Raw genomic sequence first — 25,561 nt, forward strand, 5'->3', positions numbered from 1 at the left:
TCATGCAATCAGAACCATTATTTCACACAGACAATTGAGACCCAGGACTGTTTTTAGATCAGACACTGTTTTTAACATTCCTCTGGAAACATGTGACGAGCGCACGTTCAGCGCGGACGTTAAAATGGCTGTGCTGAATGTGCGCTCTCTTTTAAACAAATCTTTTATCATAAATGATATAATTTTAGATAATAACCTGGACGGCATTCTCCTCACAGAGACATGGCTCAGCACTGATGCACCTGTTGTTCTCACTGAGGCTTCCCCACCAAATTTTAACTTTTTATTTCAACTAGGGGGTGCAAAAGAGGAGGTGGTACTGCCTCAATCACAAAGAACACCTTGCACTCTAACCAAGTCTGTTTTAACAGCTACTCATCATTTGAGTATCATGCCTTTGTTTTTAGCAGCCCACCGATCCTCTGTATAACAGTCTACCGACCACCCCAGTACTCCACTTCTTTTATTAGTGAGTTTTCAGAACTTTTATCAATTATTCATACCACTTTTAACAGAATTTTAATAACTGGTGATTTTAATCTACATGTGGACATCTCTTCAGATGCAATGTCCAAAGAATTTTTAAACCTTTTACACTGCCTTGATTTTAAGCAGCATGTCACGCAGCCAACCCACAGCAGGGTGCGCACCTTAGACCTGGTTATATCCTATGGCCTGTCCATTGGTGCGCCCTCTGTTGTGGACCTTGCTGTATCTGACCACTTTTGTGTGTTTTTTAGAATCACCAGTTTTAATCAGTGGGAGGCCCCTGTGAGAACAGTGAGGAAACGCTACCTAACTTCTGAAGTGGCTGCAAATTTTTTCCAGATTTTACAGAGCACTCTTGAAATGTTACCAGCACCCTGCGATTTAATCACTGACAACTTTAACAATAAAATAAAGTCAACACTGGACTCAGTGGCTCCACTTTTAATTAAAACAATCAAAAAAAGACCAACACCCCCCTGGAGAACTGAGGAAATTAAAAAACTCAAAAGGGAATGCAGGAGTTCTGCAAGGAGATGGAGAAAATCAAAGCTTAAAGGAGCAAAAAGCGAAATCATTTCACCGCTAGGTTTGCTGTTGAGCACTGCCTGTAGACCAAAACAAAGTGTGCCATTAGCCACACCTCCCTCTGCCTCTGCTAGTAACTCATCACGGGAAAATAGCTTCTTTTTACTTGTATTAAAAAAAAGAAATCACCCGTTACAGTCATAACCTTCTAACTTAGCAGTGAATGGTAAACGACGTGGTTTGCAGTATGAGGCCCGATGCTAATGTGTGAATGTGATGGCATTAGGGCAGCAGATATGAGGAAAATGCAATATGTGCAACCACACTGATCAATATTGCAATGACAATATTTCCTTCTTAGCAACGACTTTTTAGCAAACCCCCGCTGGATTGGAGGTTCAGTGATCAAGTTGTTAGAGCTGGTAGAAGCACTGCATAGCTGTGAGTTGCTCCAGTTGCCGATCGCAGCGGACTGCTATCGGCTGATTGGGCTAGAGCCATGGCCGGATCCTGGCTAGTGCTAGCACCGGGAGCTAATGCTAACGTTCCTACTCTTCTCTGTGAGTGAGACCGATGTTTCAGCCTGGTGTGACAGCCCGTGAGCCCCCCAGGTTGTCCGCCAGGCTAAATTTTACAATGCTAATTGAAATGCTAGCTGCCTGTCGGGCTACTCACCAAACACAACCGTAACGCCTGACCCATTGCTGAGGACCGAGCTGGTAACAACTCCAGCTCCGGACATTAACCCATGCTACATACTCATGCAATATAGCGGCAAGTGTGTAAAGTTACTGTAACACAGACAATAAAACAGACATTTGACTTTATGGTGTTACTTGCCGGTCAAGAAGAAGAAGAGCCAGCTCCGAGTCCGACTGTAGCCCCTTTAGCTCTCGTAGCTCCCTCCACCTCGGAAACGCCAGGCCAATGTTAATTCTGGTTTTATCCATTTCTTTATCGGACAATTTCTTTGCCAATGACCGTTTTTTTTTTTAGTCTGCTCCTGCTCGTCTTCATTGGAAGGTTTTGTTCCGCTGTCTGCCATTGCAGTTCGAAAATGCTGCCGCTGCCGCTGTCACTACTCACTGGCTGTCGCGTTTGATAGGGAGGGAGGGGGAGAGGAGGGAGGAGGCGGAGTTTCACATGAACCCACATGAACGCGCGGCCGGACCGGCTTGTAAACATGAGGCAGGAGATCAACACAGAGAGCGGGTGTGTGACGTCATCCTATACTCCAGATGAAATTACACCTCTCGTTCTCCATGTAGCGATTTTTTAATTCCTTCAGTCTTAAATAATGCATTTCCGCTTATTGCTCCTTTAATATTACGTGAACACCTCAAATCTTACAATAACACAGTCAAAAAGGCAAGAATCTCCCACTTCCATAAACTAATTCATGATCATAAAAATAATCCCAAATTCTTATTCTCCACAATCGATCTTTTAACCAACAAAAATTTTAAAAGATCCTCCAAGACACCAGGCAATGCCCTTTGCGAGGACTTTGCAGACCACTTCAGAAGAAAAATCAATGACATCAGATCCAGTCTTTTATCCCAACGGTTTTTAAGTGTCGACACACCTGGACCATTGATGTCATTGATTTCACCGATGGAAGGTTTTGCCCTGGTTGATGCGAGGACACTTGGTAGAGTTTTTTCCCAAGTAAAGCCCACAACCTGCCTATTAGATCCATTCCCCACACCGTTTTTTTAAAATTTAGATAATCATAAACTCACAGTGTTGGTTCTACTGGATCTAACCGCCGCCTTCGATACAGTAACCATCACATTTTATTAAACAGACTGAGGAACCTGGTCGGCCTCTCTGGTACTGTTCTTAACTAGTTCACGTCCTACCTTACTGATCGACGTTTCTTTGTAAGTATGGATACATGTTCCTCGAGAATCCACGAGACAAAGTGTGGAGTTCCCCAAGGGTCAATCTTAGGTCCAACTCTTTTTAATCTTTACATGCTTCCCCTTGGGGACGTCATCAGGAGGCACGGCATCAGCTTTCATAGCTACGCTGACGATGCGCAGCTGTACATCGCCGTGTCTCCTGATGACACAGGGCCAATTGATGCCCTTTTTAACTGCATTTTAGATATTAAGTCATGGATGGCAGCAAACTTCCTGCAGCTCAACCAGGTCAAAACAGAGATTTTAGTCATTGGTCCTGAAGGCCAGAGAGAGAAACTTTTACCAAAGTTACAGGATTTTAAACCATCACAATCTGTAAAAAATCTGGGCATGATTTTTGACTCTGAGCTCACTTTTATTCCACACATCAAAAACATAACAAAGATAGGTTTTTACCATCTTAAGAATATAGCCAGAATCCGCCCGTTTCTCTCCCAGGCCAGCGCGGAGGTGCTGATGCATGCTTTTATCTCTTGTCGTTTAGATTACTGTAATGCCCTGCTCTCTGGTCTTCCCAAAAAGAGCACGCATGACCTACAATTACTACAAAACTCAGCCGCATGCGTGCTGATGAGGACCAGAGGGCGGGAGCACATTACACCAGTTTTAATATCGCTGCATTGGCTCCCTGTGAGCTTCAGGATCGATTTTAAGGTTATTTTATTAGTTTTTAAATGTCTTAACGGACTCGGGCCTTCTTATTTATCTGAACTACTTTTACTATATCAACCCTCGCGGACCAGGAGGTCCTCCGGTGCCGGCCTTTTAACCATACCACAAGTAAGAACTAAAACACACAAGGAGGCAGCATTCAGTTATTATGGCCCCCGATTGTGGAACAGCCTGCCGGAGAGCCTCAGACTGTTGAGAGACTGTTGATGTTTTTTAAAAGAGGCTCAAGACCCACCTTTTTAATCAAGCTTTTAACTGAGCTTGTTTAATTCATTTTAATTTCTTTTATGCTCTTAACCGTATTCTTATAATTTTTTATCATTCTATTCTATTTTATACTATTTAATTGAGCTTTTACTCTTTTAATCCATCAGCTTTTGCCTTTTTATCTTTTACCCTATCCTACTGTTTTATTGTTTTTCTTTAATGTCTTAATCGTTTTTATTACTTCAGTTTTTAGCTTTATACTTTCATCTTATTTTTTTTATTTTTATTTTTTGTTTTGCCATTTTCAAGTAACAAATAAAACACCTAGGCCGAAGCCTTAAGGTGGATGGAACAAAAAACAACAACAACGACGACAACACATGGTTAAAATGAAAACAGTGACATGCTGGGGGAGGTGTTCCATGTTCTTATCTTTTTTTTTAAGTCCGTTGTGGCTCGGATTTGTCCTTGAATGCAGTCCATTTCTCCCATTTTTGTTCAAAATCTCCTTCTCTAACTCTCAAGCAAAAAGTCAATTTTTCCATGGTATATATTTCCTCAACAATGTCCAGCCATTGTCTAGGCCTTGGGGGGTCGCTTTTCAACCAATTCCTTGTCAAGGCCTTTTTGGTAGCAATTGTCAATATTTTAAAGAGGTAAGTGTCTTTCTTTTCAATTACTTCAGCAGGTATAAGTCCCAGATATACAATCCTTGGATCGCTGGGTACTTTCAGGTTTAAAATTTCCTCCATTATTTGAATGACATTGTTCCAAAATAATTGTATTCTTACACATGACCAAAAGATATGGGAGTGATTGGCGTCTACATGTCCACACCCTCTCCAACATTTCTGTTGTAATTGTAGTTGTTTAGTCTTTGTGTGAGGGGTGATAAAAAAGCGTATGAGATTTTTCCATCCGAATTCTCGCCATCTTCTCGAGCTAGTTGAAGATTGTTGTGTGTTGCACATGGAAAACCAATCACTCTCAGACAATGTGACATTGAATTCTTGTTCCCATTTTGATTTGACATATAATGAATTTCTTCCATTACATTTTTGGAGACAGCCATACAGTTTCGATACAATCTTTGAGGGAATTCTTTTGTATGCACCCGTCAGAAATACAATCATCTCATTTATCCCCGCTGATAAGTGCCTATTCACTTCCTTGTCGTAAAAGTGTCGTAGCTGTAAGTACCGGTACAGGTCTCTGTTTACAAGATCAAACTCTTGTTTGAATTTTTCAAAGGATTTAAAGGTTTTCCCTTCAACAAGTGTACATATTGCTGTTATTCCCCTCTCTGTCCACCGGATGAATGTATCATCTGACACACTGGGACCAAAACTAGGTGTTTGAGAGGGCCATATTAGTAATTTACTGTCACCTTCCATTTTGTTTTTCTTGACAATCTCAAACCATGTTTTCAAAGTGTCTCTCAAGATAGCATTATCTTCCTTATGGACTGAACATTCTTTCCCCACTAATTTGGCAGGAGGTGGCACTTTACCTAAATTGAATTCAATATGTTTCCACTTTGCATGATATGCAGGGGAACACCAATAAACAATGTATCGCAGTGCCCAGTAATATTGTTTAAAGTCCGGCAGGGCGAGACCTCCTCGCTCCTTATCTAGCTGGAGTGTTCTGAGTTTTACCCTTGGTTTAGCACCTGCCCAAATAAATCGAGATATTAATTTGTTCCATGCGGAGAACTGGGATTCTGGGATCCTAACGGGTAGTGAGAGGAAGACATATAATAGCCTCGGCAGTACATTCATTTTTATCACCTCTATCCTCGAACTGAAATCCAAAATTAACGTTGACCAGCGTGTTATGTCTTTCTGAATTTTATCGCTCTAAGTACAATAATTAGATTCATACAGGTTATTTAAGTTCTGTGTGATTATAACCCCTAGATACTTTATCCATTTTGTGTCCCACTTTAGTTTATAGTTACTCTTAACTTTGCTGTTTGGTATGTAATTTAAGCAGAGTACCTGTGTTTTATTGACATTCAGTTTTTATCCTGACATCCTGCCAAAATTTTCTAAAGTGGTCAAAAGTCTGGGAATTATTATGTTTGGGTTTTTTAAGTAGGCGATGATATCATCAGCAAACAGAACTAATTTGTGCTCCTCTGTTGCTATGTTAATCCCTTCTAGTTCATTATTTTGTCTGATATCCTGAGCTAACGGCTCAATAAACAAAGCAAAGAGGGAGGGGCTGAGGCAACATCCCTGCCTTGTACCTCTATTAAGGTTAAAGTTGCCTGTCAGAGAGCCATTGATCCTCAGTCTGGCAGTAGGGTTACTATAGAGGGCTTTTATGCAACTGATAAATTGGTTATTAAAGCCAAATCTCTCCAGAACTTTATAAAGAAAAGGCCAGCTAACTCTGTCGAATGTCGGCTAATCAAGGCTGCGCTGAGTTGTCTTTTATTAATTTGCTCTATAATATGTAGTGTGTGTCTGATATTATCCTGCGTTTGTCTGCCCTTTATGAACCCAGTTTGGTCTTCATCTATTAAGTCAGGAAGGAAATGTTCAAGCCTTCTAGAAATTATGGATGTGAATATTTTATAATCTACGTTTAGTATGGAGATCGGCAGATAAGATTCACATAGCTCTTTGTTTTTACCTTCCTTTGGTAACACTGATATCAGTGCTTCTTTCCATGACGGGGGTATTATAGCATATTTAAGAGTCCAATTCAGAGATTCAAGTAATGTGGGTGCAAGGTCCTCCTCAAAAACCTTGTACCACTCGTTTGGGAAGCCATCACTCCCTGGGCACTTACTGTTTTTCAAATTGCTGATAACACTGTCTAATTCTTTCTTTGTAATTGGAGTGGACAAAGATTCATTTTGTAGCTTTCCTATGGAGGGGAGATCTAGTGATAGTAAGTAATTATTAATCATCCCATCATCTACTGGGTCTGGTTCTGAGTATATTGACCTGTAATATTCTTTGAAGCAGTTTTCAATGTCCTCAGGTTTGAAAGACAAGACATTACTCAATGGGTCTCTAATCTTAAATATGCAATTTTTAACTTTTTGTGTTCTAAGGCGCCTTGCCAAAATCTTTGTTGCTTTGGGGCCGTGTTCGTAAAAGGTTTGTTTTGTGAATCTAAGTTTCTTTTCCAATTCATCAGTCAGAGTTGCGTCTATTTGTTTTCTGACTTCTTTTAACCCTCTGGAGTCAAGGGTATAATTGGCCGTTTTTGACTACTTTTGATTTTACCTTTATATTTCACCTTAAAAACTGTTTACCTTGCCTTGTTTGGTGTCATTTTTTTCAGCACAACCTCACCTATGTGGATTTACAGTTATTTTTCAATTTTGACATACTATACTAACACAGTGGACCTAAAATCACACAGAAAACATAAAATCCGAGTAGAAAAAAGTAATATTTTTTATTGTGAAAACCACAAATATGTTTAACCAACCATTTTTATAACTTATAATGCAAATATAAATTGTGAAATTCAAAACCTTTGTACAATTTTAACACACAACAGACTAATTTACCACTATTAACATTAAAATGCAGGCAATGCCTCAGGCGTTTTTTGTACAACTATTTACAAAACACAAATGGCACTCACAAAACTCACAAATGGCACACAAATTATTTGTGCCACTCAAAAAAACAGTTCCTGTCCACCACAAGACAGAGGGGCACATCACGGGCCTGACACTTCCAGGGTGTGTCACTCCTCCTGTTGTCCACCTGAAGGCAGTGCTTGCACTTCAGTCTGCCTTTGGTGGCTTTATGGCCAGCATCTGTGGCTGTGGTGATGGGCACAGGAATGTGATCAGCCCTCCTGCTCTGGGGAACACCTGCTTTGTCCATGCCACAAGGCTGAGACACCAGCTCCACCATGAAGTCCTTGTGTGTCATGGGCTGCACCTGCTTGGCATTGCTCATCTCACGGTGCAGGATGAAGGCATTTGTTGTTGCAATGTCCAGGAAGTGCAGCAACACGGTCCGGTACCAGCTAGCAGTTTTTCTGTGGGTGGAGTAGTACTGGATGAGCTGGTCTGACAGGTCGACCCCACCCATACTCTTGTTGTAGGCCATGATTGGTGTCGGACAGGGGATGTCTCTCACAGCCCAGCGTCCATCTCCATCCTTCACTCTTCTCTGCACTGTCTCACCTGAAAATGCAGGATGGATGGTGGAGCACACAGACACCTCCCGTGTATCCATCCACTTCACAAAAACCAGTGGCCCCTCTCTGATCCATCTCACTGATCCTCTTCCACATTTTTTGGTGAGAGCATTTGCCCTCCCTCTGGGGCATCCTCTTCTGTTCTCCCTGTAGGTGCCACATGCTCCGAACTTCATGCTGGCCAGGTCCATGAACACTTTGGGGCTGGTGTAGAAATTGTCCATGTAGATATGGTACCCAGTGCCAAGACAGGATGGCTGAATGAGGTCCATGACAACATCATAAGACAGCCCATGCTCACTTGCAGTTACAGCCTTCCCTGTGTAAATGCTGAACCTGATGGTGTAGCCACTGCTCGACTCAGCCAATACAAAAAGTTTTATCCCCCATTTAGTTGGCTTATCTTTCATGTATTGTGTCATGCCGGTCTTTGCCTTAGTTGCCACCATCCTTTCATCCACTGACAGCTCCCTCCTCGGGTGGTAATAAGACTGGCAGGCAAGGAGGATGTCATCATACAGAGGCCTGACTCTGAACAGTTTGTCATGGCCTGGTGTTCCCTTCTTCCTGTCGTTCTCTGCATCCTCCTCGGGATCACTGAGGTGGATGTTCCAGAATATGGACCTGAACCGGTCTCTGGTCATCACTTTGGCTGGAAGTGGCACAAACAAAATGTGATTCTGTCTCCAGTAGTCCTGGAGACTCGGCAGCGACACCAATGACATGTAGATCAGGAGACCAAAAAACTCATACAGGTCCTCCTTCTCTATGTCAGTCCACTTGTATTTTTTCCCTGACTCTTTGTTTTTTTCCGCATTTTTGTTGGTGTTGCTGCAGATGGTATTGACCGTGTCAGTGGCAAAAAACAAAAGAAAAAGGTCTTTTGGACTGTGGGGGGAAAGTGTCTCTACCTGGACTCCTGGTGGTCTGTGAGGCTGGAACCTGCTTACTGCTGGGGCAGTGTCAGCATCCTCCTCTGTCTTCCAGGGCTCAGAGCTGCTGCGTGGCTCTGCTGCCTGAGCCAGCGGGGACCGGGACCTGGTGGGCGTGCCACGCCGTCCCGTCCTCTGGGTGGACGTGCCGCGCCGTCCCGTCCTCTGGGCGGATCTCCGACTCCGTACCCACGTCGGAGGCTCCTCTTCCTCTCTCTCCTCCTCCAAAACAAATGAGGGATCATCCACTTCGTCGTCAAACTCCTCACTCTCCGGCTCAGAGTCAGACTCGGGCTCCGCCGCGTCTCCCTCCGCTTCGTCCAGCTCGAAGAAGAGCTCCGCCGCCCGCTCCACATTCATCAGCCACCTCATTGTTTTGTCACACAAAACAAAAAAACGACTGCACTACACACTAAACACACGACACTACACACTACACTAAACCACTACACACTAACTATACACTCAAAATACGCTAAATGTCACAAATAACTCCAATCTCAAAACTCACTATCACTATCTCTGTCTCTATCTATCGCCGCCGTAACTCCCACAACTTTCCCTTTTTTCCCCATCAACTAAATGCCGCGCTTTGCCACATTATTTTTTGATTGATCGATGTGGTGCATTTTTCCACCAATAAATGAGGGGTTGCCATGGTTTTTTTTGGGGGGTTTTTTTGCTGCCAGCACTTTCGTTACACTCACTTACTCGCTTTTCCGGTCTCTAAATGCACCGAACGTGCATCGAAGGTGACGAAAATATTCAGGAAAAAGTATGGCGTAAATAATGTATCATAAATCTGGTTGTATTTGGCCTATCAACACAATTTAAAAACAAATATATAGTTTGTGGTCACAACAAGTTGAAACAGACTGGGACAAGGCTGCGTCTTGCTGCTATGTCGTCATTAATCTGTCACGTGATTAAGACGCGGGGGCGCGTCCAGGGACTCCAGAAGGTTAACTGATCCATCAGCCTTGTACTTTTATCTTATTTTACTGTTTTAGTTCCTCGCATTTCCGGTGTTTCTCTAATTGGGGGCCTACCACACTGGGAGTTGTTTTTGGTCTACGGATGGGGGTGCTGTCCCGTGGGCGGCTCTGGCCTGGGTGCCTAGAGGGCTTTGCGCCTTGGTGTGGAGCCTCCCGTGTGCCTGGGCTGGGGTGATCCCTGTAGCGGCGCCCCCTGCGGTCATGGACCATGATTTCTCTCGGTGTGCGTGGCCCCCAAAGGTAGCTTCTTCCTCACCTCGGGTCTCGGTGCCCAGCCATGTCTCCTCAGTCACAGCCAGTGTAGGTGTGTGGGTGGGAGCGTATTTGTGTGTGTGTGTGTGTGTGTGTGTGTCTGTCTGTCTGTGTGCATGCCTGTGTTTGTGCCTGAATGTGTATGTATTTATGTATTTCTATGTGTTTATTTGTGGGGGTGGGAGGTTTGGGTTTTTAAGGTTATTCTTTGTTGTTCTCAGTTCTTCTTTTATGTTTTTATCCTCTGTGAGGCACTTTGTGTTACTATATGTATGAAAAGTGCCATACAAATACAAATAAAGTTAAAGTTAAAGTTAACTAAATCTCCAAATATCAGCGGGGCATCGCGTAGGAGGCACCAAGACTGGATAGCATTAAGTCCAAGATCTTTGCTGTTGTCATCCAGCTTAAGCCCACCTGGCCTGTTCTTTCTCTCTGTGTATCCATAATTAAAGCAAACAATTCTTTCAGACAATGAACTTAAGGATATTGAATTCTTGATCAAATACTGAAACACAAACTTTAACTCATATTGCACCACTCCTTCTAGCAGGTCATGCATTATGTCTACAGCGTAATTGTTTGACGAATGGCAAAACTGGAGGGAATTGAGTGGACAGTCTCGTTTGACACCAAATGTTGATTTCAAAGCAGGATTTTCCTGGATGACACGAACATGCTCAACATGAAGGTCTTTTGAACATAGAGTTAAACCTGGGTGATCTTCACTGAAAACTGACTGATATTCACTTTTATCAGTTAAAAAAAAGGGCAACTGTATTCCTTCAGTCTCCAAAATCTTAAGATCATCAATAAGTGGCTTCAGAATTGGCTCAAACCCATATTTCTTAAGATCAGGATCATGATTCAGGCGCATGCTCGTGCAGCGACCGGCAGCAAGTACCTCTGTGTCTGTGTCTGTGCGTGTGTTTTAAGTGTTTTTCTTCAGTGATCCTGGCTTTTAATACAGTGGATCCGACCTGATCAACAAGGTGGATATGGCCCTTGACTAAAACTTGACTGAAATTGTGTCTATTAATGCACAATGGAGTTTACAGCGTGTTTTCTCCTTCTGTGGCTGGCGTTATGTTTTTTCTCTGGCCTCCAGCCGTCAGCTGATCAGCCGGCTTGGACTCAGTACTATAGCAGAGAGTTTCTTCTGCAGTGGAGCAACCCCTCGTCAGTTCCTCCCCCAGATCTAATCTTTCCGAGCCTGGACTCCCTTTCTGATCATAAGGACAGTGATCAGAAAGACTTTAATGCCCCGCCACACAAAACGAGGAAGCGGGGCAGACGTGGTGGTTTACTCCAACGTCTGCGGAGACAGTCGCTCTCTTGCATTCCTCTACCGTCAATCATCCTCGCTAACGCACAGTCTCTCTGTAACAAACTTGATGAACTCCAAGCCCATGTCCAATTTCAGCATGAATTCAGAAACGCATGTTTACTGGCGTTTACTGAAACTTGGCTTTCGGATAGAGACTCCAATGCGGAAATGTCCATTGATGGATTTGGCGAGCCGGTCCGCCTAGACCAGGATGCCGGTGTCACTGGCAAATCACAGGGCGGGGGTGTGTGCCTGTATGTTAATGAGCGTTGGTGCAAAACCGTCAAAAAAACTGTGCACTAGACACAGACTGTTGTCCGTGTCCCTGCGCCCCCACTACCTGCCCCGGGAATTCCCGCAGATATTTGTCACCGTTGTGTATATCCACCCGAGAGCCAACGAGGAGGAAGCCTCGGAGTCTATACTAAAAGTGACCCAGAAGCTGCAGTCTCTGTCACCCGATGCTCCTGTCTTTGTACTTGGTGACTTCAACCACTGTTCACTAAAAAGAACTCACAAAAATCAATACGTCACCTGTCCTTATCAGGTATAACAAGACTCTCGACCTGTGTTATGGTTCTGTCAAAGGAGCATTTAAGTTCCTCCCCCTTCCTCCACTGGGCGGGGCTGATCACAACTGTGTGCAGCTCGTGCCAGCTTACTGCTCTGTCCTCAGGAGAGGTAGAATCATCACCAAACAGATTCTCAACTGGACCGATGATTCCAAACTGAACTTTGACATAACTGACTAGGACATGTTCAAGGAATCATGCAGTGACATCGACGAGCTGACTGACATTGTTAGCAGCTATGTGACTTTTTGTGAAGACTGTGTGATTCCAAAAAAGTCAGTCAAAATATTTCCTAATAGCAAACCCCGGGTATCCAAACCTTTGAAAAAACTGCTAAACAAGAAAAGAAAGGCATTCCGAGAAGGAAGCCTTACAGAACTGAACCTGCTTAAAAGGGAGATTAAGAATGAAATAAAAAAGGCAAAATTGAATTACAAGGAGAAACTGGGAAGAGAACTTGCCAACAACAGGTTGGGCCCAATTTGGAACGGTTTAAAAACCATTGTTGCTTCTGAGACCAAGGGCAACAAAAAGGTGGCTCTTGCTGGTTTTAATTCTGACAACCATTTAGCAAATGAGTTCAACAAGTTTTATCTTAGGTTTGATTGCTTTGATTTTAGTAATGAGATTTTAAATTTGAAAAACAAACTATCCTGTTCTGGTCACCTTCCTTTTGATGTTCTCTCTGTAGCCAAATCTTTCAAATATTCAAAAGTTGGAAAAAGGCCGGGTCCTGACAACATAAGTGGTTGACTGCTCTCCTCATGTGCAGAACAATTAGCAGCCATCTTTTTATTATATCTTCCAGCTTTCTTTTAACCAACAGAAAGTGCCAAGGTGCTGGAAGCAGTCCACGGTGATACCTGTGGCTAAAACCAACCACCCCAAAGTTTTTAATGATTTTAGACCTGTGGCACTGACTTCCCTTGTTATGAAGTCCCTTGAAAAATTGGTAAAGAGAGATCTCCTTAATAAGACTGAAAACCTACTGGACCCCCTACAGTTTGCCTACAGGGCCGGTCGCGGAGTTGAGGACGCCACCGCCACCTTATTAAATTGGGTTTTCAAACACCTTGAAGGTAACAAAAACCATGTCAAGCTGCTATTTGCAGATTTCTCGTCTGCTTTTAATACAATCCAGCCTCACATCTTGATCGACAAACTTCTAAACAACTTTCATTTAGATTTTAATACTGTAGGCTCGATTCTTGATTTTTTAACTGTCAGAACACAGAGGGTGAGGGTGAGGGTGAACGGATGCATGTCGGGGGAGAGGACATCATCCACTGGTAATGATAATGCTTTTCTGCAACTTAATGTACAGAAAACTAAGGACATGTGCATTGATTTTAGACTCAAGCCCCAAAACACCAACCAAAAAACCATCATCAAAGGCCAGACAGTGGACATTGTCGAAACTTACAAATATCTTGGGACTCTTCTGGATAATAAGTTAAACTTTAATTGCCACTCACATAACCTGCAAAAGAAAGGCCAGCAACAACTGTTCTGTCTGAGGAAACTATCCAAGTTTCAGATTGATAAGTCCCTGATGATTGTATTTTACAAATCATATGTGGAATCTGTGCTGACCTTTTCTCTCCTCTGCTGGTTCGGCAACCTTAACATCAAGTCAAAAAATGCACTAAGCAGAGTGATAAAAACAAGCAGTAAGATTGTGGGAGTCCAACAGTACACACTTACAGATCTGTTCAATAGGCAGATAATTAGGAAGGCTAATGCCATTCTTTCTGATAGCTCCCATCCCTTACACTCTGAGTTCCAGCTTTTGCCTTCTGGCTCCCGATTCAGACTTCCTCGTATAAAAAGTAACAGGTACAAGCACTCCTTTATCCCTACAGCCATTTCCCTCTTGAATTCTGAAGAGGGTAGGAGTTGTACCTGATTGATTGACATACATTCTGTGGTTCTTCTCTTTGTTTCTTGTTTCTTGTTCCTATGTGATGTTGATGATGATGGCAGAAACGGAGGATACGCACTGATTGTACTTTCCCTGTCATTTATGGGCTCTTTTTTAGTCGTGCCACTGTTGTTGTTTCAACACACTGTATTTTACCCCCCTTCCCCCAGACTTTTAATTGTGTGTCTTGTATCTGTGTTGTTTTGTACTTGCCGCAACAATAATTGCCCTACGGGGACACAAATAAAACCTTGAACCTTGAACCTTATATCTCTGTAAAATCCCTCCTGGTGTGGTTTTACTTCTTGGAAACTGTTACAGAGTTCACTGTTACTAAACATAGTTGAAAGAGACCCCCGGATAGGTACATACATGAACTTATCATTGACCGGAACTTGCCTGTATGTGCCTGTTTTTCTATCTCTTCTTACATCAAAACGGACACCCAGAACATGCTCTACAGGTTCTACTATATTCCATTTCTTTTCAAAATACCTCATCCTTTTAGATTCTGTGTTAAGACATGAACATGGGTTTTCTAGTTGATCAAAACAACTCTCAACTCTCTCCAAAGTTTCTCTAGATGCATCAGAAGACAAACAATTAACAACAGCTTCCTTTGCGTGAGCATGGATGTCATTAACCAGTTCCTCCATTGAGCCAACTAGACACTGCACAGTACTCTCTGGAACACCTGAGGCTTGAACCTGAGCAATAACAGAGCTGCACATGTCCAGTATATTCCTCTTTTCAACTGGAACATGTGTAGTGACCCTCACAGAAGGATCCACATTCACTGGTGTGGAAGGTCCAGCTAAAGGCTCAAATTCAAAACTGCTGACAGGATCTGGATCAAGACTGTCTTTATGTGCTCGAGATAGGTGACGTTGGTAACCAGAATATGTACAAAAAACAAATGAACAACCAGACTCTCCACAGTTCAAGCGCAGAGACCTTCCGGGATACAATCCATGCTTAAACTTCAAATGTCTAAATAACATTGAACAACTGGTGTCGTGTATCTTGCAAACGTAGCATGTGTACATTTCTGGTCAAAATGTATCGTTCTTCAAACTTCACAGTGAAGAAGCCTCGCTCTGATTTCTTTTACCCGAGGACTCTCTTTCACTTTGCCGACGTCGATGCCATACACAGTGGTTCAGATGAAGATGAAGAAGCTGGACAGCGCATCATCATACGACATGGCAAAAGCATAATGTGCCTTGAAGAGCTCATCAAAGGCATCCTGCAGGGAATGGCCTTCTGGTCCAGGATGATGTAGAAATCCTGGATGCTGTTGCTTCTTTCTCCGACACCGAGAAGAAAGGGCTGTTTGGGGCCAGTTTCTTTAAGGAAGGTCTCCATGCTTGACCCCACCTGAGAGAGAGAGAGAGAGAGAGAGAGACAGAGAAAGAGAGAGAGAGAGAGATGCAATGTTTTTACTCAAGTCATTTTAATTCATGTGCCACTGACTGTATGAATGGATGTGCGCAATACACAACTTGATGAATTAATATTTGATAGATAGATGTACACAAGTAATGAATTCAGGGATGGATCTATGAATGTACACAACATTAATTTATTTTTGTGTGATGAATGGATGGATGACTTTTTAAAAACAATTGAATTGTTTTTAAAAACAATTTTAAAAACAATTGAACTGAAAATTTCTGTAGAAGGTTGATTATTTGAAAGAGTAAAACTTAAGGGAAGCTTGGCAAAAAAAAGGCACAGATTGATTTCATAGATTGAAAATTACATTGAAAAGACAAAAAACATTTTAAGTGTGAATAGAACAGCTGTTCAAATCATCCTCCTGTAAAACACTGTTGGTCAAATATTTAAACTTGATGTCTGCATTAGAGAACATGGTGTGGGGTGAGGCTCTAAATCCTATCTTATTTTTTTAGCACGTGTCAAGTAAAATGCCCTGTAACATGTTTCACAAATTACAAATTGGGAAAATGACTTGGCTACAGCTCGAAAAAACATTTCAGTCAAAAGATTTTTTTTTGCTTTAATCCATGGGAACTCAAAGAGGGACAAGCTAAGTTGGTGGCAAAAAAAATTGCAATTTCTATTATATGGCGATACTTTGGATTCAGGTATGACGACACTGAACAGCAAGATGTGCTCTGTAAAACATGCAAAGCTAAAGTCACTACGTCCCGCAGCAATACGACCAATCTATATCAACACTTGAAACACCACAAAGAAAAATACGAAGAATGCATTCAAATGAAAGCCCAACAAAGTAACGTGAAAGATACAACTGAAAAACGCCTGAAACAACCACAACAACGCACAGTTACGGATACATTTGCAAGTGTCACACCATACGAAAATACCTCGAAAAGACACAAGGAAATCACTGACTCCATAAGTTATTTGGGGAAAAAATACAGTACTGTAAACTTCAGGTTTTGTATTTTTTGTGTCATATTTGTATGTTTTGAGTTGAGAAATATACAAACTATTGTTATTCTGTGTTGTCCTTGATATTCAAGCAAGTAGACTCATGACACCATTCATTTATAATATCGTAATCGCAATCGCAAATCGCAATATAGTCCACAATAATCGCAATCGCATATTTTCATCAAATCGTGCAGCACTACTTTAAACCACATAAGGACCACTAAATTGTGCACGAAGAGCCGCACCAGGCATGGGCAACAGAACTAATACCTCATCACCAGGATTAAACTGTTGTGCCACCGCATGTCAAACCTCAGGGAAATGAGTGGCAACACACATCACGGTCAACATAAATTCATTACCCGACTTAGTACGGGGCAGCGGACCCACACAGTCCACAATCACGTGTTCGAATGGCTCACCAAAAGCTGGAATAGGGTGTAGAGGGGCTGGAGGCACAACCTTGAAAAATTAACGGCTTGAAACATTCATCAGGCCCACCTGAAGCATTGGGCAGCTCCACCAGGGAGGCGGTTTTAATGAGCCCAACACCTTTGGGCTGCCTCAACACTGACACTGCTGCTTACGCCTCAGAGACTGACAGTCAGCCACTATATGACCAGGCTTATGGCAAAAGAAACACAGCTTCTCTAAATTACCAGCCAACTGCGGCACAGAAGTCTTAGTAACTGGCACATCAGTTGGGGTTTTTAGAGTGGCACCAGGAATAGATGGTTCACGTTTAACAAACACTGATTTATACGTGAGGGCAAACTCATCGGCCAAATATGCGGCCTGCTGCAGACAAACACAAAACACACCCACAGCACTGGGGCTGTAACAAACATTTGTAAAGTCTAGAAGAGCTGCACGATTAAATTATTTTATCCTCATTCAAGTTAGTCGGGCACTAAACTGCAAGTTTCATAGCCGGTAAGTCAAGCTTTTTTGGCTTCAAAACAACACTGAGCAGCTTTCATAGGAATGAATGGGGCTCCAGCTCCAACACTGTGTCCAGTAATAAAACGTCCTTGGATAGACGCATCCCAAATTCCTCCCTTATTTATGCGCCACCACTGGATGTTTATAATGCATTATCACTTTGCACAGCAAAATTTAGCATCTTCACCCGAATTTTACATTTACATCAATGCTGTGAATGTTGAGAATTGGCAGGGTCTTTAAGCCAGTCCACTTCCTCCATGGATGCCAAAGAAAACTGTACAGGGTCAGGCGTTTCCATTTCTTGGCTAGCTGGGTTCAGCTTGCTTGTCAGATAGTTCACCTTGGCAATTAACTGCTCTTGCTGTTTTTTTTATATACTCCAGTAAGCTCATGATGTGGACTTAAAAAAAACCACAAGAAAATATCAATAAATTAGGAAGAGAGAGTGTCAGACATCAAGAGTAAGTAAAACAGTGTGTCAATTTGGAATATTTTCACATTACTCTGATTTGAGAATTTATTTTGACCAAACCAGACGTGATTGTCGAAAGACAAACCAAGACTGTTTTGGTAAATTTTATTTATGTCCAGTTTGAATGAAGTGTTTTTTACAATGAGTTAACGAGGCGATTAAGCTCGTCTTAGTTAAGTAAAAGAGAGACACTTTTATTCTGACGGTGCATGGTTGTATTTTTCTGTTTAGTAAGGAAAATAAGTGCAAAAATATTTCCTTTCTTGGCATTCTGTGAGTTTATTTTGTTACACGAACAGTGTGATAAATTATACAAGCTGGTTAGTATGCTAACCTCAGTAGAACAAAGAACATAGACATCTTTGACATAACATCAATACTGTTGTTTCTTCACATTCATAACGTTAGCTGAGTTTTTTAAAATGTTGTAAACTTAAATTCTGGTGATATCAAATTGAATCTCTTCGCTGTTTGAGGTATTGCTCACCAGAGCAGGCAATGGTGTCTGATCCACGCCTTCCCCCTCGCCAGGTAGGTCTGTAGACTTGGCTCATAGAGGGTGTTTGCTCTTTTGCTGGTCTTCTTTGTTCCATCTGCATAGTGTGAGATGGTGGAGCAGGTGGAAGAGGGGCAACTGTGCTGCTACTTGGAACACAGCAAGGCGGTGGTGGGATAATAGGAGTTGGTGGTTGTGATGAGGGTTTGGCAGGACCCCTGGCTCTCTTTTTTAGATGACCTTCATCCTCACTGTCATCATCCGAGTCCCCAAAGAACTGACTGAAAAGTAGGTTGGAAAAACATAACCACATAATGTTAACGATCACTTTAAGCAAAAATACTTTTTTTAATCAAAACAGAGACTTTAGATACCATATGAGAAAAAAATCTGTTACTGTAGATTATTTTAAAAATGTTTTAACCTAGGTGTAACTTCTTTGTCTGGTGACTAGTGAGTAAGAAGTCAAATTTTGCAAACCTAAATACGGGATAGGTCCAATGTTATTGTTAATTTCATTTTATTTTAATTTTAAACAAATCCAATCAAAAGACTATGACCCAAAATGTGTTCACTTGTGTTTGAATACTTGGACTAAATACAGTACAACCCCTATAACCCATTAACTGGATTTCTCTGAGGAACCAGGTAAATGACTCACTCAGTTACAGCTGGCTTTGCATATCTTTGTTGTCAGGTTTGTCATCCCATAGCACTAAAAGATGCTGTTCAAAAAATGATGTCAAAAAATTAATGTAGAATATAGAGAATAATGTATATTATGTATGTATGTATGTACATACTTACATCGGCTTTAGCTTTATCTTTGGTCTTATTTCATCCCCTTCAGACTGTAGATCTGATGTGTTGCATGTCAGCGATTTCATCATCAGGTGTCGAGCCTCTAAGTACGATCTAAAAATTAAAATTATGTGTCAAACTTCACTTGAGTTTCAAATTACGAAGAAAAAAAGATACAGAATTATAATTCTGGTAAATTATGAAAAAACAGAATGCATTTTCATATCTGTTTACAAGAGCCACCTCTTATATTATTTGTTTAAAAATTAGCATATGGGGCGCCGTCCCATGTACAGAGGCTTTGTCCTCGCTGCAGTGGAACTCGGGTTTGAGTCCCAGTCTGGGGCTCTTTGCTGTGTGTCACTCCCCCTCTCTCTCATCCTGCTTTCTGTTGTATCTTGAGCTGTTCTATCAATAAAGCCATATCAAATCAAATCAAATCAAATTTTATTTGTATAGCCCAAATTCACAAATCACAGTTTGCCTCAGAGGGCTTTACAATCTGTACAGAGACGACACCCTCTGTCCTTCGACCCTCGATTCGAGTGAGGAAAAACTTGCCCCAAAAAAAGGCCCTTTTAACAGGGAAAAAAAATGCGGAAGAAACCTCAGGGAGAGCCACAGAGGAGGGATCCCTCTCCCAGGACGGACAGACGTGCAATAGATGTCGCATGTACAGAGCAGATCAACGAGATCACAATGTATTCAATTATAAGCGATGGTTGACAGGAGTGAAAGTACACAAAGATGTATTACAGCAATAATGATGAAATGCACATGGAAATGTGATTACTAGTGATAACAGTAGTAGTGATCAATGGCAAGGATGGTATGTAGCAATGCAGTACGATAATAGTAGTGTAACGCATGTAACAGAGATGTGACTAATATTAGCGACAGTAGTGGTGGGTGTCAGGCAGGGTCATGGCAGTAGGTGCATCCACGATCAGGCAGGGCCATAGCAGTTGGCGCGTCCACGATCAGGCAGGGCCATGGCAGTGGGCGCATCCACGATCAGGCAGGGCCATAGCAGTGGGCGCATCCATGATCCACGACCCGGGCGCGGCCAGGATCCAAGGGAGCCTGTAGGACTAGAAAGCACAAGGACTCCGGGGAAGAAGTAAGTCAGTGACATGCAGAGATGGGGCATGTATACAGGCATAATGTATACAGATGGAGAGGAGAGGAGAGGGGAGGAGAGAGAAGCTCAGTGTGTCATTGTCCCCCGGACTAGGCCTATAGCAGCATAACTAAGAGCTGGTCCAGGACAGGCCTGGGCCTGTCCTGGGCCAGCCCTAACTATAAGCTCTATCGAAGAGGAAGGTCTTAAGTCTACTCTTAAAGGTAGAGAGGGTGTCCGCCTCCCGGACCAAAACAGGAAGATGGTTCCACAGAAGAGGAGCTTGATAACTGAAGGCTCTGGCTCCCATTCTACTTTTGGAGACTTTAGGAACTACAAGTAATCCTGCGTTCTGGGAGCGTAATGCTCTAGTTGGGTGATAGGGTAGTATGAGCTCCTGGAGATATGATGGTGCCTGACCATTAACAGCTTTGTAAGTTAGGAGAAGGATTTTAAACTCTATTCTTGATTTTACAGGGAGCCAGTGCAGAGAGGCCAATACAGGAGTAATATGATCTCTTTTCTTAGTTCCTGTCAGTACACGTGCTGCAGCATTCTGGACCAGCTGGAGACTCTTTAGAGACTTGTTAGGGCAGCCTGATAATAGAGAATTACAATAGTCCAGTCTGGAAGTGACAAATGCATGGACTAGCTTTTCTGCGTCTTTTTGAGACAGGATGGGCCTGATTTTTGCAATGTTACGTAGATGAAAAAATGCAGACCTTGAAATTTGTTTTATGTGGGAGTTGAAGGACATATCTTGATCAAAGATAACTCCCAGATTCCTGACGGTGGTGCTGGAGGCCAAGTTAATGCCATCCAAACTTGCTATATCATTAGATAATGCATCTCTAAGGTGTTTAGGACCAAGTACTATAACTTCGGTTTTATCTGAGTTTAACAGCAGAAAATTGCAGGTCATCCAGGTCTTAATGTCCTTGAGACATGCATGGAGTTTAGTAAGCTGATTAGTTTCATTTGGCTTTATTGATAGGTATAACTGTGTATCATCTGCATAACAATGAAAGTTTATGGAGTGTTTCCGAATTATATTTCCTAGAGGGAGCATATATAAGGTGAATAGTATGGGTCCAAGCACGGAGCCTTGAGGAACACCATGACTAACCTTGGTATACAGGGATGACTCATCGTTAACATGTACAAACTGAAATCGATCCGATAAATAGGACTTAAACCAGTTTAATGCGGGTCCTTTAATGCCAATTAAATGCCATATAAAGGCTCCAGTTTTGTGGCACCACTGCCACAGTTTTGTTGATCAGGAATTCGATCAAGAGGAACATCCTTAATTGAGACGGAAACAAACAAACAGCACGTCAGTCACAGAAAATATAACTTTCTGTTGCAAGTTCTGATTAGTCAGTTAGTTAGTAAGTAACACATTCTATTGCTAATATTTTTAATTATTTTAACATTCATTAACGTTTGAATTCTTTCCTACCATATTTACATTCTGAAGAGGTTGTAGGTCTGGAACTTGAATCTACTTGACAGCCAATGTTTTGTACTTAATTTGGGTTTGAAAACCTATACTATACTACTTACATGTAATAATGACTAAACAGCAATGATAGGTTTGGTGTACAGCTGCAATGATTAATTGATTAGTTGTCAATTATTCAATTAATCGCGAACTATTTTGATAATTGATAAATTGGTTTGCGTTATCTTTTAAGAATAAAAATTCTAAATTTCTTGGATGTCAGCTTGTTAAATTAACATTTTCTGGTTTCTTTCCTCCTCCATGACAGTAAACTGATTATATTGGGGTTGTGGACAAAACAAGACATTTGAGGACGTCATTTTGAGCTTTGAGAAACATTGATCGACATTTTTCACAATTTCTGACATTTTATAGACCAACAACCTATTAATTAATAGAGAATTAAATGAGTGAAACAGTGAAACTTACACAAAGTACTTACAGTTATTTTTAATCCAGATTCACGTAGATTGCAGTGTGAGTCGTGAAGTAGTCAGTGTCGTTTTTTGTCAGAAGAAGCTCATATGCCTCAATGGCTAATAAGTGAATACTGCCAGTGCTTGTTTTTTTGCTTTCGGTTTAAATATTTGATATTCCTGAAACAAAAAAATAAAAAAATCTGACAAAACAAACATCAAAGATCAAAAGTTGCGGGGTTACTATTCCTAGTAGAACTACTAACAACTACAAGACAAATGACAGTCATGTCGATATGCTGTTATTTCTCACCAACACACATTATACATCCCTAAAATGTATGAAATAGGGATATGGCCACAAAACTATCCCTTTCAGGCAGAACAGCAATTTTTGAACAAGCTCTGTAACTTTAACAGACCTGAGTATGTCTGATGTTTGTGAAATTTTGTAAATATTTTGGAAGTCAGAGTTGAATGGGTAAGTGAAGAACAGAGATTTCTGTGAGAATTCTTTGTATACTACATACACTCCATCACTGCACTCTACAATGTTATGTATGCGACAAATATCATTTCCAATGACAAAAACATTATCCCCAGTTGAAACTTTGACAGTCCACTTGTCACAGGCCATTTCACCATACTGTGCTTACACTGACAGTCCACCTACAATTGGCCCAACAAAGTGCTGTTTTTTAAAAGAGGTAACATTTAATGGAGCATCAGTGAACCTCTTCTCTGACAGCCGACGGATAATTCGGGCATTTCATGGGGAAATGCAGAAATTGAGTCAAGGCAACCATGTCGTTGTACTTCATCTGCCAGATGGACCAAACCATCTACATTATAAATACTTTGATCTTTGCCATATATTCCACCAAAATGACGAACAAAAGATCTAAGTAGGGGGTGAGCATACTGTGTGTGACAGGATAGTCCTGGACTTAAAATAAAAAAAAATAGCAATACCAGAGGAGAGCAGCATGAAATTGCTGTACATATTTCTGTCCAGAAAGGTATCTAGCATTACAGGTCCTGTATATAACAGAAACTGTCTGAACTCAGTGGCCTTCCACCGATCTAATTCCCTGAGTGATCTGGGCTTTTGGGCAAATTCCAGAGGAACAAAGGAACGCATGTCTAACAATTTTGCCGACATTCTCTCTGCTATGTTTGCAGGTACTTGGAAATTTAGAGGACCCCTGAGCCAGATGTGTAGCAAGTGCTAACAACACCTAAACAAACCAAATGCATATAGCCAGGGAGAACTGTGAAACCATGCCAACATTGCTGTGATTAAATGGATGTGGCCCCTCATGATGATGACTCTCATCAACCTTGTTTTCTTGCTTTACCCAGCGAGGATCTCTCTAAACCGGGGCGGTGAGAGCTACATGTTTAAGGATGTTGCCAAAGCCTCAGCGTTTCTGGATTCCGAGGCCGCAAAAGGATCAACTGGTGTGGAGTAAAACCTGGATAAAAGGGACCAGCGACGTGCGCCTTGACGCAGTGGTAAGACTGTTGCTGGATTTCTCGCTTAAACTACTGGCCTGACCTAATTTTGTCACATTAAGTGTAGACAGCGATAAGGTGGAATAACTATAGACAATACACAAAGGTCAGTATTTTGTTTGTTTGTTTATTTTGTTTTGTTTCTTTCTTTCTTTCTCGCTGATTTCTTCCCCCCCTCCTTTTTTCCCTCTTTTTTTTTCTTTCTTTCTTTATATATTTGGGAAGCATTAGGTGACAGTGACTCTTATCATGGACAGCCGAGGAGAACAGATTATGGACGATATCCCTATGGACACTGTTGTGTTTGTTCTTTGTTTGTTTGTTTTTTCTCTGTTTTTTTCTTTAATGTGTATTTGTTTGTTAGTTTTTTCGTCCTATGTGTGGCACCTTCTATGTATGTGTGGGAGTGGGTGCGAGGGAGGACGGGAGGGGAAAAGAGAGGAGGGAGGGATAGGTGGGAGAATGGAAACTAAGAAGGCTGTTGTATCTATATGTTTTTGACAATGAAAAGAAGAAATATATACTATCTTGTTTTACACTTGATCTTTAGGTTAGTTTAATGAACAGCACAAAATTAAGAATTACATCCTGGAATGTGAACGGAGAAAATAACCAGGTTAAACGTGGTAAAATATTGAAGCATTTAAAAAGATTCTCCCCAGATATCGTCTGTTTCCAAGAAACACATGTAGGAACAGAGAAACTTGGTCATCTAAAAAGAGAATGGGTAGGTGAGGTACTTGGTGCTGGACAATCTTCAAAGAGAGCTGGTGTTGCTGTTTTATTTAATAAGAAATTAAACCTCACAGTCAACAATGTATTAAGTGACCCTTTCGGGAGATATATTCTTATTAATGTTTCTGTGGAATCAAACAACTTTACTCTAGTAAATGTATATGCACCTTATGAAGACTGTCCAGGTTTCTTCAGCGCAATTGAGAGTAAATTAGTAGATTTTTGTGACTCAACAATTATACTGGGGGGAGATCTAAATTCAACATTAAATCCACAGGTTGACAAGAGTGGGAAGATAAACCAACCAAAGAAATCTGTATTTACATTATTCAAGTTAATGCATGCTGTTGGGCTTGTTGATATCTGGACAACACTACACAGTGATGTAAGAGATTATACTTTTTACTCCCACAGGCTTCAAACCTTCTCAAGAATTGATTTGTTCCTAATTTCTCAAGATATTGTTAAAAATGTGACACAAAGCTTAATACATCCAATAGTGATATCTACGGTGGCCCTGAAGTGCAAATCACAACGGCAAATTAGAAAGCACAACAGCAAAACAGAAAACACAACAACAAATCAGAAAGCACAACAGCAAATCAGAAAACACAACAGCAAAACAGAAAACACAACAACAAATCAGAAAACACAACAACAAAACAGAAAACACAACAACAAAACAGAAAACACAACGGCAAATCAGAAAACACAACAACAAATCAGAAAACACAACGGCAAATCAGAAAACACAACGGCAAATCAGAAAACACAACAGCAAAACAGAAAACACAACGGCAAATCAGAAAGCACAACAGCAAATCAGAAAACACAACGGCAAAACAGAAAACACAACAACAAATCAGAAAACACAACAACAAAACAGAAAACACAACGGCAAATCAGAAAACACAACGGCAAATCAGAAAACACAACAACAAAACAGAAAACACAACGGCAAATCAGAAAGCACAACAGCAAATCAGAAAACACAACAGCAAAACAGAAAACACAACAACAAATCAGAAAACACAACAACAAAACAGAAAACACAACGGCAAATCAGAAAACACAACAACAAAACAGAAAACACAACGGCAAATCAGAAAACACAACGGCAAATCAGAAAACACAACAACAAAA

General features: G+C 41.4%; 1 protein-coding gene across 3 annotated transcripts in view; it reads right to left on the bottom strand.

Annotated features, from left to right (window-relative positions):
* Positions 1-7,306: 7,306 nt before the first annotated feature.
* LOC311259036 (piggyBac transposable element-derived protein 4-like) overlaps positions 7,307-25,561 on the bottom strand; it is a 29,231-nt gene continuing 10,976 nt past the window's right edge. Inside the window, exons 2-5 of one of the 3 annotated variants that reach the window (XM_084355837.1) lie at positions 19,135-19,242; positions 18,989-19,052; positions 18,319-18,608; positions 7,307-15,370 (exon numbers count right to left, since the gene is read on the bottom strand). In XM_084355837.1, coding sequence (XP_084211963.1) covers positions 7,451-9,298 — 1,848 coding nt within the window. In that variant the 5' untranslated portion in view covers positions 9,299-15,370; positions 18,319-18,608; positions 18,989-19,052; positions 19,135-19,242 and the 3' untranslated portion in view covers positions 7,307-7,450. The remainder of the gene's footprint in view (positions 15,371-18,318; positions 18,609-18,988; positions 19,053-19,134; positions 19,243-25,561) is intronic. The other 2 variants (XM_084355836.1, XM_084355838.1) reach the window with 2 other exon arrangements.

This window comes from Pagrus pagrus (assembly GCF_965226575.1).
Source record: "Pagrus pagrus genome assembly, chromosome: 6".
Lineage (NCBI taxonomy): Eukaryota > Metazoa > Chordata > Actinopteri > Spariformes > Sparidae > Pagrus > Pagrus pagrus.